The 16,283-nt window shown below is 41.0% G+C and overlaps 1 protein-coding gene across 2 annotated transcripts in view; it reads left to right on the plus strand.

The window, feature by feature from the left end:
- Positions 1-1,648: 1,648 nt before the first annotated feature.
- LOC109420084 (serine/threonine-protein phosphatase PP2A) overlaps positions 1,649-16,283 on the plus strand; it is a 56,472-nt gene continuing 41,837 nt past the window's right edge. The window contains exons 1-2 of one of the 2 annotated variants that reach the window (XM_019694392.3): positions 1,649-1,771; positions 1,933-2,736. In XM_019694392.3, coding sequence (XP_019549937.1) covers positions 2,635-2,736 — 102 coding nt within the window. In that variant the 5' untranslated portion in view covers positions 1,649-1,771; positions 1,933-2,634. Of the gene's footprint in view, positions 1,838-1,932; positions 2,737-16,283 lie in introns of both variants that reach the window. The other variant, XM_019694393.3, reaches the window with a different exon arrangement.

Here is a 16,283-nt window from a genome sequence, read left to right on the forward strand (position 1 = left end):
AGAAGCGTTCGCTCGCTTTGCTGGTCGACCGTTAAATTTAGGGGGGACACTTTTGAAACACCACTGTCACGTCGGTTCGTCGGTGGGGAAACTTCGGGTTTCAACCGCGACGACAATATATCGGGAGTAATTCGCGAATAGGGCGTAACTAACAAAACAATAACAATGCGAAAACAACAACCGAATTTTGCTAATCAAATTTCAATTCCTATTTAGAAGTGATACAGAATAATTAAACTTAAATAAGGTAAATTAATACAGTTCTGACATAGTTTCTTGTTTTTCTAAGAACACTGCACGAATTTGATATTTTTTGCACTAAAAATTGCATTTATTTAATTACGCCTGAACTGATACCTGAGAATGCTAATTTCGCCCAATACTATGCGCCTCGAATCGATATCATTTTCAGAATCGCCTTTTACTATTCGCCTTGTTTATGATTTTGACAGAATTTCGCCATTTGCTTTCGCCGTGTTTACGTTTTGATTTCAGTTTCGCCTTCTACTATCGCCGTGTTTACGTGTTGATTTCAGTTTCGCCTTTCACTTTAGTAAACAAAACACCAAAAACAAAGGAGTAGAAGGCGTAATTCTTGTTTTTGTTCGTTTGGAATAGAATGGAATTACGCCTTTCACTCAATCAGTGATTTTCAAGAGTTTTCAATAGACAAGTGATATCAAGGAAACTTTGTGAGCATTTAGAAGACAAATCTAGCATCTTTTCGCTCCTGCAATTACTCAAATTGTGTACATTTTGTTGGTTACGGCTTTTTCGCTAATTATTACGGATATATTCTCATCCCGAAAACGGGGCAATTTCAAATGTTCGTCTTGATTAGTCAAAGATGCTTACAAAAGGCGGGCGTCCAGGTTTGTCGTTTTTTTCAAGGCGGGCTTCGAACTGTCAATACGATTTCATATCGCACAAATCTATTGTCGATATGTGGAAGGCCGACAAAATTTACACTGGGCAACAAAAAATCGTTCACGAAGAAACATCGTTTATTTTGCAATGCCGGTTTTTGACGGTCTGAATGAACATTATTTTTTTTTTTAATTTAATGTTCAATTTATGTCGTTAATTAATAAGAATTATTAGTATATGCTATGCTAGTCATGAAAAGTAATCAATAAGATTCAGTTTGTTTGCTGATTAAAATGGTCGACATCGAAATATCGAATGCGTTCGTTTGTCGCCTCCATCCGATTTGAGTCTGAAGCCTGGTTTACATTGATCAACTGAAACGAGCATTTCACTTGCAAACTTCTCAAATGTGCTCAATCCAATTGAATGATGTGTTTAGACTGAGCAAACGACTTGAACGTCCACCTGAATGCTCTTGAAAGCATTTAAGTTGAACGAAGTGTTTACATTGTTCAATTCGTGCGGTGCGTAAGCATACTGGATTGAATTCATCTCATTTGACAGATGACTTGAATTCAACTCACATGAATCGCGGGTTTAGACGAGGCAAGTGAGATGATTTCGTTTGACTTGAATGAAAAAGTTCAACATGTTCAACTTTCGTTCAAGTCAAGTCAGTTGCTCAAGTGAGATGAATGGTGGTGTTTACACGTTCAATTCGTATTCAATTAGGCATTTTCAACTGACTGGAATCAAGTCACTTGCACCGTCTAAACCAGGCTTGAGTGTTCCATCCATCCATCCATCGCATCGCCCGTCGCCCGCCGTATCTTTGCATGGTTTGTCATTCTAGGATTGAACTTCGAACCGGTAACATCTAGTGCGAATCCGGTTCAATCGCGCGGTGAGTAGTGAAAGTGTATTCGTTTCGTTCTATATCCACAACATTGCATACTTTTTATAGTGGAAGGTGCGTCAGGTGGCAATTTTTACTGTATTTATCTTATCTATTTTCTGTAATATTGACCATATAGGTACTACAAAATCGTTTTTATCTTTTTACAGGTGTGTAGGAGTCACATACGTAAGCCAGTCAACGGGCACAGGTGTGTCATTGCACAAGATTATTGGCTGAAAGAATAAAAGTGCTGATTACTCGCGCGAGTGATTCATTTGTAACGTGAGTGTTGTTTTGAAAGGTGGAAGAAAAACAAGGACAGGAGCGGCCAAAACCGGAGTGAAATTTCGATAAGAAGTTGCGGAAAATCGTAGTGAAAAGAAAACAACAGTGTGAAAGAAGAATAAGAAAAGCAAACTGTCAGATTTCGAAAAAAAAGGAAAAACAAGAAGAAAAATAAAACGAAAACGACACGAGTCGGCATCGGAGTGACAGTTGCGCAAAACAACAGAGTGCGAGTCGACATTCGTTCGGTCGACCAGTCTACTTCGGTCCGCGAACGAGCGAGCGAAACGTCCATCCATCCGTCATCGATTTTCCACAAACGCCGCGGCCATTTTGTTAGAAGTGTGCTCGGATTCGGAAGTTCGGACTCGTCGGCAGTGATTTTGTTCGGTTTTCTGTGCGAATCCGGTTTGTGACCCGTACCGGAACACGGTCCGTCGTGCGCGTCGAGTGTGGATGCCTGTTTGCCGTCCGCGAGTGTGAGCGTTTGGTTGGGAAAGGCCGCAGCAGAATTTCGGCAGCAGCAAACCTCTGGCACCGATCCGCCGTCAGCAGTAGAGCAGAGCGGAGGAGAAAAAATAAGGATGGAGGACAAGGCGACACTCAAAGATTTGGACCAGTGGATCGAACAATTGAACGAGTGCAAACAATTGACCGAAACCCAAGTGAAAACCCTGTGTGATAAGGTAATGTGCAATTTTTGTTCGATTTTTGGGGATTTGTTTTCTTTCCTTCAGACAGACAGCAGTTGTGGGTTGGGATTCTAAATTTGGAAATCGTCAGAAATTCCGGAACATACACACAATCGCACGGGCGTGTGTGTGAAAGAAGAAAAAAACGTACTCCGCCTATCCGCTATCCGTCATTGAAGTTTGGTTTATGCGGAAAATGGATTTTTCTTTCCCTCGGTTCATGATCTGGAACAAGTGCACGGTGCACCCTGGTCCAGACGAGGGCATTACACTTTTTTCTCATCGTTTTGGCAAAATTACACTCATGCAATTCGTCCTTCGGAGGATGTTGGCGACGGTGTTGAAAGAGTAGGGCTGTAGGTGTAGAGGAACGGAATCCGAATGAATGGAAAAGTCAGTCACAGAGACCGAAGATTGTGAAGTGCGAATCGTTGCTAATAAGGGAAGTGTTGGGTGAGTGAAAAAAATAAAATCATCTCGAAATTCGCGTCTTCAATCGTAGGCGAAGCAAGGAAACAAAGAGGGCATGAAATCAGCGCGATTATTATTCTTTTTTGTAAAGTTAAGTTCATTTAATTTGTTCATCGTTGATGTTTACACAATACAGCAACGAGAAATTTACGATATTCAACGTAATATTTATAAATGTTGCATCAGTTAAGCTGGACATTTGTTAATTAGCCAAATTTCCAATTTTAGGAAAGTCTTTGCTACGTATTTATTTGTAAACAAACTTTTGATTAGAACATATCACCTGTTTATTTCGTTATTGAAACGGTTTTCTAAATTTCGTTTGTTTTTGTTGATGTATTGACCAATCCAAATTCCTGTGTAATAGTGGTTTGTGTTCAGATTTCCCGTGTTAATCTATCGGTAAGAACTTTGTAACATATTCTGTTCTCACGTATATGGATAGGCTTGCAGTAGGTTTCGTGAGACTTTTTTTGGACAACTCAATATGAAATTTGGATCGTTTGCTAGAGCCACAGACACTCGACGAGTCCGTGGAATGTCTCTATTTCCCAGGACATGCAGTAACTTCGTCAGCACTTTTAGGTTATACAGTGGTGACCGGATCTTGTCAGCCAAGGTCTGGAAAACAAAATAGCAGTGAGTGTTGATTGTTGAGGGGCGTGATTGGTTGTGGTTTGTTGTATAAAAACTGGTGACTGGTGAGTACTGAATGACGAGAAAAATGAGATTTTAAACAGTAGATGGCAGCCGAAGCGGAATTGGTTCGAGCAGCTTGAATCAATATCTAGCCTTGGCCGCAAACGAATGCAAATAAACAAAACTTCTAATGGACAAGTATGTTATTACTGAAGAAATCTCGTGAATTCATAAGAAATGGGAGGATTTCTGATAGAATTTTAGGATAAATCCCAGCAGGAATTTCGGGAGCAAATCCTGATTCTGATAGAATCTGGAGTAATTTTCTGAGGTATCAGTAGAGGTTTCCCAGAAGAATTATTGAAGATATCTCTGAAAATATCTTTGAACTATCTCTGGTGAAATTCCTGAAATAATATCCAGAAAACTTTGTGAAAGGCTCTTCGTAGAAATTCCCGAATGAAATTCTTTGGAAAATCCACAGAACAATTTGCGAAAGAATTCACGGTGAATTCCTACGATTCCTGGAGGAATCCATGGAATCCCTTGAAGTATCTCCGAAAAAATTGCTGGATAAACTCCTGAACAAGTGCTATAAACATTTGTGGATTCCTTGGTAAAGTTCCCGTTAAAACTCGTCGAGAAATTTTCGGAGAAATCTTTGGAGAATCTCCGGATGAAGTATTCTTCGTGAAGGAATTCCTACTGCAGTTATAGCGCGAATTACTGGGGGTATATCAGCAGGAATTCCCGGATAAATTTCAGCAAGAAATCATGCAGTAGGGGTAGGCGGGGCAATATGGACACCCTAAGGTTTTTGCCAACTTTACCTGGCAAGATGTCAAAAAAGTTCAGTTTTTTGATACGTGTATCCTTTTAAAGTCTATTTAGCATCTATTGCATAAGGATGCTCACGAAGAAAAATAATTTTTCCACTTCAAAAAATGTTATGAAAAATGTTAGTTTTTCATAACCGTCTTCAAGCATACGGGGCAGAATGGACACCCCCATGGGGCAATATGGACACCATGAGACTTTTACGAATTTCGTACATTATTTACACCTATAAAGTCATTTCATTACAAAACAACTATTATGGATTAATAATACGCCGAAGTAGTTCATTTTTGTTCAGTTAATTTAAATTCAGGCTGTTTTGGATAAAGCTTCGTTTTTGTCGGCATGTACAGCTGTGCCTAGAACAACTAACAGTCTGCTTCAATGGTGATAACTCAGATTTTACCAACAATAGTTCAAATCAAAACAAATCTCTGCCCTATCAGCGTACATATTTCAAGTACGGTGTCCGGGTGTCCCATCGGAAACTAATGTCGATCAGTGTTGCCAAGTCGCCTTAAACGGCACGAGTGAGTCGTTCTTAAACACCGCAACACTTCCCCGACCCGTAAGGCTGGTTAGGCTTCTGCTAATCGGCTTTACACCTTCCTTCTATGCTTAAAAAACATTGTTTATCTTGGGCTTCTATCTCGTCCACTGGACGTTCCATAATTCCTACCGCAGTTTGAACCACGGCGGCACGTACTCTTCCATCTTACTCTTCCATTACTTTCACAGCCCCTCCTCGTATCCTTCCGTTCCGCAGCATCTCAACAATGATCACCAGGTCACATAGGGTCGATTTCTTCATCCTGGCTTAAGCGTTAAACCAGGTTTAACTGTATGGGTAAGCCTGGCTTACCAGTTAAGCCGAGGTGAAAAAATAGGCCCATACTCCAATAGTTCGCACATTTTCAAACCATTTCGTTCGACGAGTAATAGTTGGCAGATACATATTCTCGGATCCATCTCCTCCAAAATTGGTCAACCATATATCGGAAAAGCTTCCAGCTGCCTCTGCAAACCATCTTCGGATCCACTGGAGTCTTCGGTGGTTGAACTACTCCGGTTGAACTCATTAAGAGAAAATGATTTGCAGTTAGTGCTTCCTGTTGCTCCGACGCCAATGAGATGAATGTTAGTGCCCCAGAATTGACCACGCTTTCTGCCTCGACTACGAATGTCGTCAACGCTTCTTTCTTCCTTCGGGATCTCCGTAGTTTTGATTACCGTCATTGCCGTTCTCACGGACCTCACGAAACGTTACCAAGCGCCGCCCATATGAGGCGCTGCCGGCGGATTGAACACCCACCGAGTGTTTGCATTCGTGAACGTTTCTGTTAACTGATCATCTATCACCTTCATTTCCTTTCGCAATTCGTTGTTAACACCCACAAAGTTTGTACCTCGGTTACTGCGAAACTCCACCGCCCGCAGAATCGCCGTTTTGCCTGTTTACAGGAATTGACATCGTCTTCAACAATGCCACTTTTGATTTGCCACCGACCACTGCTACCTCCACTGTGTCTACGAACTCCGCTCGAAAAAATGCAACGCAAGCGTACGCTTCTGCACTGGCGTCGACGAAGACATGCAGCTGAATAAAGGAAAATAGCAACGCGGGCAACGTATACTTTATCCAGGTGTTCAAACCTGCTTGTCCGGCGCATCCACAGCTCCTTCAACTGCTCCGGTATCATCTGATCCCAATCGGTTTTCGACCTCCACAACTCGTGAATTGGGATCTTCCCGTGGACGAGAAGAAAGCATAACAACCCGGCATGGTCGAATGGGCTCATCACGACGCGCAACGCTTGTTGCTCCGTTTTAAGCGCCAGCGTCGTTCGAAAAGGTGAACACATCTTCCGGTTTCCAGAACATCCCTAGTACACCCTCTGTCGAGTTGCCCTTGTCCAACTCGAGATTCTTCTCAGCTGCCGCGTCGGTTTCCCCGATCCGTGCAAGAACTTCCGCAGGTGGAACCCTTCGAGGGAGTGTACGTGTTATACGTCCAAAGCGGTGAATATACGCTTCCTCGACATTGTCAGCGCTGTCAAGATAGTAGTGTTTACGCACGATGGCCTCCGTTGTTTCCGGGTATTCCGGTGCTCTTTTTTTTTTACGAACTATACCGAACATGGCGAACAGGTTGTTCCGAACGTGGCGACATCCATAAGATAGACTTCTGGAACTTGTGATGGATCTTCCCGCCATAACAGACGTTGCGCGTATCGACGACGTATCTAGCCAAATCTGAATTTGATGGAACATATCTTTTAAATCGGCGCACAGTGTGACTTGCTTTTCACAATCCATAAAGCACATCGAGCTACGTGTTCAGAAGATCCGGCCCCTTCAGGAGCACCGCATTCGTAGAGACATCGTCTACCTTCACCGCCGCGTCGCAGAAAATACGGTTCTTTGTTGGCTTCTCAGGGTTGAGAACGACGCCCTAAGCACGCTAACGCCGCTCAGCACTAAAGTGCATAATTTCCAGACTACACCAAAAATGTGTAACCCTTGCACATTTACAAAATTAGCTCCAGTGTCCGCAAAATTGTTAAAATCGCAAAAAATTTTGTACGCCAATCTAGGTAGGATTACTAGTGACCTTGGAAAACAAAAAAAAATCAACATTTCGCATCTAGAAGAGTGTACGAGCTGTTTTTTGAGAATGTGTAACTGCTACACATTTTTGTGTGGTCTGGAAATTATGCACTTATGAGTAGGTCTTACACATTTTAGTGCTGAGCAGTTTTAGCGTGAGGGAGATACCACGTTCGTTTCGGATCCGCCGTTCTGAGCTCATCGGGAGTCGCTTTATGTACGTAGTGTTTGGTTTGGTATTCGGACCACTGCCTCACGACACTCTCACCTATTACTGGGTCCTTCCGTATACGCCCCTCCAAGCACTGCAAACACCGAACTACCATCGGGTAAATATCCGGAAATTCAGAAGTCCTGTCTCGAAACGATGTCGAAAGCGTTTAGTGGGGATCTCCAAAATCCTCTTCGCTCGTTGTACTTCCGCCGTCAAGCTTTCTAGAGAAAAGAATTGTTTCACAGGATCGTGGGGCCTGTTCATCTTCGCATTCGATTCAATAACGGCGCCGGCCACGTCCTTACGGTCATCGAAGATGGGGGGGGGGGGGGGGGGGGAATGTTAGTGAGACAAACGTTGTTATGAAGACCACGAATCGCTGCATCTCCACGATTGTCTCAGGAAGGAATTTTTGTTAGTAGGGTAGGGTACATTGTCAATCTGGGAGTCACCTATGGTTGGTGAGGCGCCATCCACAAATTACGTAACGCTCTAGGGGGAGGGGGGGAGTACGACCAAGCGCTACGGCCCTTACAAAAATTTTAGGATTTTCATACAAAAAAGCGTTACGGAGGGGAGAGGGGGGGGGGTCAAAAAATGTCGATTTTAGCGTTACGTAATAAATGGATGCTGCCTGATGTGATTTGACAATGGATCAATAAACACTAACTTTCGTGCACAATCGTCTACTTTTCTATACGAAAACATATGTATCCTATCTAATAAAAGAAATCTTGTCGCGAGTCTCCACCCCATCTGGGAGCAGAAACTTTATGCTCATTCCACACAGGAATAAACTGAAAGCAACAAAGGACACATCAATAAACCAAACCATATGCATTCACAACATGGTACAACACAATACTACACTCTAAAGAATTTTCACGTCCGATTTACGTGAAATATCACGTAGCTCATCCTTATTATTGAAACCTCCAAAGCTACCTGATATCAGTAACTGTCACTCGAAAACCACGTCGTATGCACCGCCCTGTTTGGTTAAACCCACCTTACTTTCACGTAAATTGTTTCATTGCGTTTGTGTTGGTGTACTTCCGACTTGGAAGTTTCCGCGAAACGAAAGTTACGTGGTTTTCAGGTGTGAAAAAACAGTTCAATATGGCGTCGAGAAGTAGGTTGGCGAAAAGCTGCTTGCTGACAGGGAGTTTCTGTGCAAGTTGTTGCAAGTATTGAGGTAATTTGATTGTTTAGGGAGGTTTAGGGCAATTGATTGTTATTAATTATAAGGAGCAGTGGGTTTTCTATTTTCAATAATTTCAGGAGCTGGAATAGGTGTATGACGGTGACGGAGGTTCAGTTCAACGAGTGTTCGAAACGGCTGGACCTTGAGCTGGACTTAAGATGTTGCGCCAAAAACCCGAGATTTAACTCCAAATAAAAAAAAAACTAGAGATTTTTCTTTGTTAGGGGATTCTGGGGTAATACGCACCACTTAAGGAAGATGCGTCCAAATGCATATAAAAAGGCAATAATTTATTGGTTTAATGCATGCATTCATTGCATATACTTTCATTCTAAGAGAAACCAAACAAAATTTCAGCTCTAATACAGTTCAGTTCTTGAAAATAAAGTTTTTTGTAAAGACTAACATTACGGCTTCGTATGTTTATGCGGGGCAGTATGCACCCTTGCTCGGGGTAAAATGCACTACAACAGTGGGGCAGGATGCACTCAAACAAAGGGGCAAGACGCACCACAACATTGAGGCAAGATGCACCGTCGAGTTTAGAAATCTTTTTACTTCTTGGACAAAATGCATAATTTATAAGGTTTTAAGACAAACAATAGCTCAATTTTGTTTGCGATTACTTACAGAGCACTCATAGATATTATTACAGCTTATTTTCTATAGGTGCGTTTTGCCCCAACCAATGGAGTGCATATTGCCCCAATCAATAGCAAAAAATAAAATAGTTTAAAACATATAATTTACGTAGATTACTGTTTAAGTTATTTTTCCTATGCTTAGCATTGCCCTCAATGAACTGAATAAACACAACAGCATTAGATGTTTGGTCGGTTTTCACCATCAAATCATTCGACAAACGATCGGGAAAATTACATCAGAATCGTGCTTTTCAATTTTATTCATTTTTCTCACTAATTACGTAACGCAGATATGTAAAATTTTCCAGATGCTCATTTATTAAGACGTTCTATTAGACTGATAAGGTTTCAAAGCTCTAAAACCGATAATCCCTGAAAAACAAAGGGGGTGCGTTTTGCCTCGACAGTGCGTATTACCCCAGATGCCCCTACATATTGGCACCATCTTGTAGCGTATTTGAGGAGGCAAGAGTTTTGAAATCCCTATAAAATGCAACGGTATATTTATTTGTGATAGTATAAAAGCATAAAAGTTTCTCGTTGCATTTTGGTAGGATTTAAAATCTCTTGCCTCTTCAAATACATTGCAAACTGGTGCAGCTGCTTAATTTTCATTAAAAAAATTATGGATAAATTACGTGGAATCCATGTAGAAATTATCATGTTTTCACGTAAAAGCTACCTGAAATATCAGTATCACTCACCCACATTTCACGGAAACGATACGTAAAAAGCCTGTCAAATTTACCTGACTAATCACGTCGATTAGCGAAACTCAAATTTGTCCAGCTACCTGATATTCCGGCGAAGGTTACGTGAAAAATATGGTGGACGAAAACTACCTATCTTTTCACGTAAATCGGACGTAAAATTTTTCCAGAGTGTAAACACTAAACACCCATCAATATGTCCTAAAGGGTTCCTATCGCATCGGAACAGACTAAAATGTCAATGTCAGCACCTTCATTTACATTCATGATATGGACAGCTTCAGAACCCGGCTCCGGATAATCGAGTTCAACCTGTGCTAGAAAATTGTAGATACATGAAGTTTTGTACAACTTTAAGCATGGAGCATAAAAGTTTTTCTTGAAACTTTTCATTATGCGGTACCCCAGGATTTTTTGAATCAGGACGAATGTGTCCTACAATGTGTACTCACTAATCATATATTTGTGTCAAAAGTCCGTATTTAGCCGCTTTTTCGCTATCTGTAAGTTACTATTTTCGAAAATTTGGTCTCTAAAATAACTACTTGGACCATCAGTTCTTATTACCCGACATGTGATAAAGATATGCAGCCGTTGAGTGTTCTCCATTGATACGCATCAAGTTTCACTGGCGTACAGCAGCACAGATTTCACGTTCGGGTTGAAACTTCGGAACTTGTTGCGTCGACTAATCTCATTGTTTTTCCATACATTTCCTAAACTCGTTAAGGCAGCTCTTATTGCCTTCTGCACCTATGTCAATCTTGGTGCCGCCATTTGGCTACCAAGATATTGGAAGCTTTCATATCAGAGCGCCGTTGATTAAAGCAATGGAAAAAGTGTTTTGCTCGTGGTTTTCTGTGCACATTCTTTAGCTTCCGTAACAGCAGCTTCAATGCTAAAGCCTACAAAACATAGCGTCCGTTCCGTCGAGGTTTGCGTTTTTTGACAGTTCTTCCACAGGAAATGTGTCCAACAACTGTCACGCACACGCAAACGTTTGCATAGTGTGGGGCACTTAACATTTATTAATATTATTTTAATTAAGGTGGCCAAGCTATTTTTACTATTTTGACTCTTATTAACAACAATATTTCGCGCGCTTTCAAAGATCATAATTCCGATTTCTATCGCGCTGAAGTGGCTGACAAACATTTTGCTGTAACCGTTTTGAACACTAAATTGGATAGACGTATTATTGTTGTGAACTAATTTTGCTAGTTTGAACATATATTTATGGAATCACATTTAAGGACATACTTGTTAGAATTCCAAAATGGCCGTCACAATGGCCGACTTTGGGACCTACTCACGATTTCGAGGGCACAAATCTCTTCATAAACAAAACCAGCGCACCTGATATTCTTATTATAAGCTTATTTCAAGTGAGCAGAAATAAAATAATAAAATGAATCTTGCTTCTTGAGATTTGTGCGTCTGAAGTTCTGATGCACTGTTGAAGCGGGATTTCAAGACGTTTGTCCTTAAGGAGAACACTAAATTTGCAATTTCTACTTCTCTGTATTGACTGCTACGAAAAAAAGGACGGATCTACTTAAAACCTTAACAGAGGGTATCCTGCCGAGATTTTTGATTGATTCGCTCGTACATCCCTTGTAAATTCCTGGGATCATCCCCAGTGAATTTCTTTGGATAGCATGGGTTGTTACAGGCGGTATTCATAGTAGGTTTTCAATTAATGCTCTGTGACAATCAAATGTCTGTTAGAAATTTGAATAGGATCAGCTTCCTTCTAATTCAGTAGTCCTCTAAGCCCACGTCATTCTCAGTTTCTACGGTTATTTTTCACCGAGGTTTAGAAAAGTTTAGGTGATGATTGTATGTAGGATTATGTTATTGCAATGTAGTTGATACACATCGCTACCATTCTTTGCCGCCCATCGTTCCACTGCACTCGCCGCTGTTCACGCCACGGCCGAGAAAGCACTTTTCCTCTTTTCTATTTTTGCGCGTACGTACCTCCGTTTCCCGACGTCATTTCGGGCCGCACTTCTAGAGTATACGATTCGGATTCGTGCGATGCGCCGTGGTACTGTGCTGCTGGCACATCAATAATGCGCGATGCGTTTGTGACTCTCCCGGAAATTGCAAACACTCGCCTAGTCTTGCGAAGGGAAGGGCGACCGGCAGGCAAGGTGAAGGAATTTGCGTTTGGCACAGATGCAACAAAATAAAGACACATGATAGTATTTTCGTTATCTGAGTGTCGTATGTATGTTTTTGTGAACCGATTAGTCGTTGTCTTTGGTCGTACAAGTTAGTACAATCTGTAAGTGGAACATTCGTCGGGGAAATACTCTCCGACTGATAGCGCGATAATGGACTCAATAGCTGAAGGTTGCGTTGCTGCCTAGCGCCACGAAGCACACAGAGACGATGCGGGCGACTGAATGCGAACAACGGCTATTCGCGTAGACTCGCGAAGTGATGGTCCACAGATGCTGCCGTGGTGGGTGCGGTGTTGGCAGATTTTACTGTTTCTTTTGATCATCCTCTGTTCTCCAATGAGTCGGATGGAATGATACGAAATATATTTGCAATTGACCGCTCCATCAAGGTGTGTGTGTGGGGGTTAGAAAAGGTTTGAACACAAAGATAACAGAAAAGATATCACTGTTGGTATTTCTTTACTGCATTCTTAAACATATTTTTTTTAAGTTCTTATGGCTTTTATAGTTTGAGAAGAATAGGGAGCGAAAGATTAGATTGTATGTCAATGAAATTTTAATTTCGGTGATTCAAGTCAACTCTGCTCACATTGTTATTCATTATTTATATTCAAAACAATACAATACAATAGTATCATACAACACATAGGGAAACCGTAAGGGTGGTATAAACCACATATACCTACTCTGCCCATAACCGCATATTTGTAACATTTGCATATTTTGCTGGTATTGAGTTAATATCGGGGATCAGCATCAAATCACAAGTGCTTTCGACCACCTGAATTAAAAAATGAAGTTTGTTCTAGGATTTATGAAAAAATTTATGAGCAATGTGACCGCATAACAGTCACACTAGGAAAATAGATTGACTTTAAAGCGTGACATCAATCATACTGAGGTCCGATTTATTTTTTGACAATTCCCCCAGTATACAGGAACTGCTGTAGAAAATTTGAATGCTATACGACTGATGAAAAATTTATGAGAAATTTTTAAAATTTCAATTCATTCCTATACTATTTAAAGTTGCAACTTTGGTTTCCATTTTCTTCAATGCCTACTGTTGTCGAATGTTACTGTTATGCGGTTATGGGCAGTACTGTACCAATTTAACATGAGAAGACGAGTAATGGAGGGTCATTTGTAGCCGTCTATAGCATAACAATAAACCAGTAATAAAATACTTATGATGAGCTGACACAGTGTGTTGATTGATTAAGAAATTGAGAGACAAACTTGTTAAACAATAATGTTTTATGGTGGGATTTGAGTCCACGACTCCGTATCCGCCAGATCGGCACTTTAACTAAGCCACAGAACATATTGAAACTCCCTGATCCCAAATCAAAATACTTATTTCCCATTCCACTACCCGCCTTGCGCCTCTGACTTATGGTCCAATAAAGTATCAAAGCAAATCCTGTGATCCAATAAATCTTTCATAGCCCATAACTTTGCATTCTGTGACCTTTGTGAAGATTCAGAGGCAAACAAAGTTGAAAGATGTTCTTTTCCGATGTTTGAAATGGCTTGCCCTAGGAAGTATGATTTTTGATAGACATCTTCTGCAAACTGCATCACAAGTAGAAGCAAATGCACGTCATTGACCTGTTTATGGCAAATAATAATGCTTAGCAAAACAACTTATGTTTCACAAACATCAACATAGCTGCTCTTTCGTCCACTCGTCCGTGTGTATATTTAGGCTAAATCGCCCATTGCCCATCATGTGTTTATTTTCAGTTCCCGGTATCGCCATATAAAGTGTCTTCTTCTTTCGTCTGCCAATTCATCTTCGCCTCTGCTACATTCCTTATCGCCGTCATCGATAGCATGCGATCATATCTTGCGTCGCGTTACCAGCAATGACGCCAAAGACTGGCTATTTACTCACCGTGCGCGGCCAGCCAGTCAGCGAGCGATGAAATGAGGATGATGATATCATCCTCGCACCTATCGTGTATCCCACTTGCTGCTAGTTGTACGGGTTATTTGAAATGTGTTGTCAACGTGTACTTCGTCCAAAGCCGGTCGACGTCGATAGCCGACTGACTGTTGGAACTGATATGAATTTTCGTTGAGTTTTAGTCGTCTGGTTGTTGAGGTGTGTATTGGTTGGTTAGTATTGTGATACAACCCACGCACACCTATCTTACGCTTGAAAATGAAAGATCACTGACAACACAGAAGTGAAGTAGAATTTGTAAACTGTCCGAGCATGCTTATTTAATGTAATTGATAACATTATGACGACAGTTGAGCGCATCCACTGCAACGATGGTAACGACCTTATTGTCAAGGTTTCCGACCGTCCTTCATTCCACACGACTGAACTTTATGAATGATGTTGTATGGCGTGGAAAAGGAACACATTTCATTATCTGGAGTTCTACAATGGGTATTTGCACACAGCCATCAAACCTTATCAATTGAGTATGTGCTCAAAATATACTGATAGTAGACAGATATAGTGATGATTTCAACTACTAGCTTGCCAATTGTTTTGTAGAATAAACATCCCATCTAATAGAAATCCCAAGCTGCTAGACGAGAAAAGTGCCCGTTAATCATGGAAAACATTGTAGTATCGATTGTAGCAACTGAGCAGCACTGGTAATTACTTGCTTTGTAATTATTTACCAATAGAAGAGTGTTGTGGTATTCGATTCAACAGGACTGATCGAGAGAAATGATACAATGGAAATCACCTAGCAATAGGGTTTTTGGGATCAACAATATTCATTATTGTTCCCTGGGCTTGGATTACATCTTCCAGGAAGCTTTGATTTCAGGCATGTGGTCGATGGCCTTTGCAGCAATGATTGGAATAGCTGAATGTATAATCAATGGCAAACAATTCTGTAAGAATCAGATCTTCAAGTCATCTGATATAGTTATACTGATCATGACGCTGCATAGTATATATCGAACATTTGTCGAAGTCATTTATGTGTCGGGAAAATATAATTCCAAGTTGGAGAGAATATTACAAACTGAGGGAGGGTAATAGGCCCAGTCAGACCCCTGAATGGGCAATGTGGGTTAGTTTATGGGAATGCCATTGAAGGTTTGTAATATTCTCCGAGGCTTTCGAAATCCAACAGGGCGCGTCCCCGGGTTGCGGATAGGGGGAAAAGGGAGATTTTTCACATTTGTACTGTAATCAGCCAATGTGGTATTATCTCCTATGGTGTTGTAGTGCGAATGAATGATCTCATTCTATGGGAATTCGAACCTTGTAATGTATTGTTTATCAACTTCAATTTTCTAAGCTTGATAAGGTTTTGAAGACAAACATGAGATGAGAGAATTGCCTAATAGGAAAGTCACATCAGCAAAGCTTTTACATATGCAAATGCTATCCATGATGTCATGTCTAGCATTTAGTATGTATGGCAATGACTGATTCTTACCTAGCAGGGGTACTACAAGACCACGCGGACAATTCGATTAAAGGCTTAATTGGGAATAATATATTTTCCAGAACTAAAGGGACATTTTTTCCGGGGTGACTGGCGAGTCGGAGAGGGTAGAAGTTTCCGTTTGTTATAATTGACAAAATAAACAATCGGGCGCTTTTTCTTTCTATGACTTGCTTGGTATTTTGTGAATTATTGTTTTTTGGTTTTGGAAGGTATGCGATTCACTATTGAGCAGGGTTCGTAATTTTCGTTTCAGCGGTACGAAATATGGCTATTCTCACGGCCTCGGGAGAGCTTATTTTCACTATTTTGCTTGAGGAACACTTTTCCCCTCCAGCACTTCTTTCGAGAGTAGCGATTTATGATAACTGAAAATCGCTTCAACGTGCAGATAATTTCTTTTCGTTCTGTTAAATTTTCTCTCCCAATTCTCACGAAAATCTTTTCAAAGCAGATTAACAAAAATTGTGCCCGCGACGGGATTCGAACCTGGAACATTACTAAAAACATACGCGATACGCACACTCTATCCACACCACCACGCCAACCGCACAGAGGGTGTAGAAAATATAATGCATAAAACCAATCATCGTCGGCGTCA

Source organism: Aedes albopictus, chromosome 2 (assembly GCF_035046485.1).
Source record: "Aedes albopictus strain Foshan chromosome 2, AalbF5, whole genome shotgun sequence".
Taxonomy (NCBI): Eukaryota; Metazoa; Arthropoda; class Insecta; order Diptera; family Culicidae; genus Aedes; species Aedes albopictus.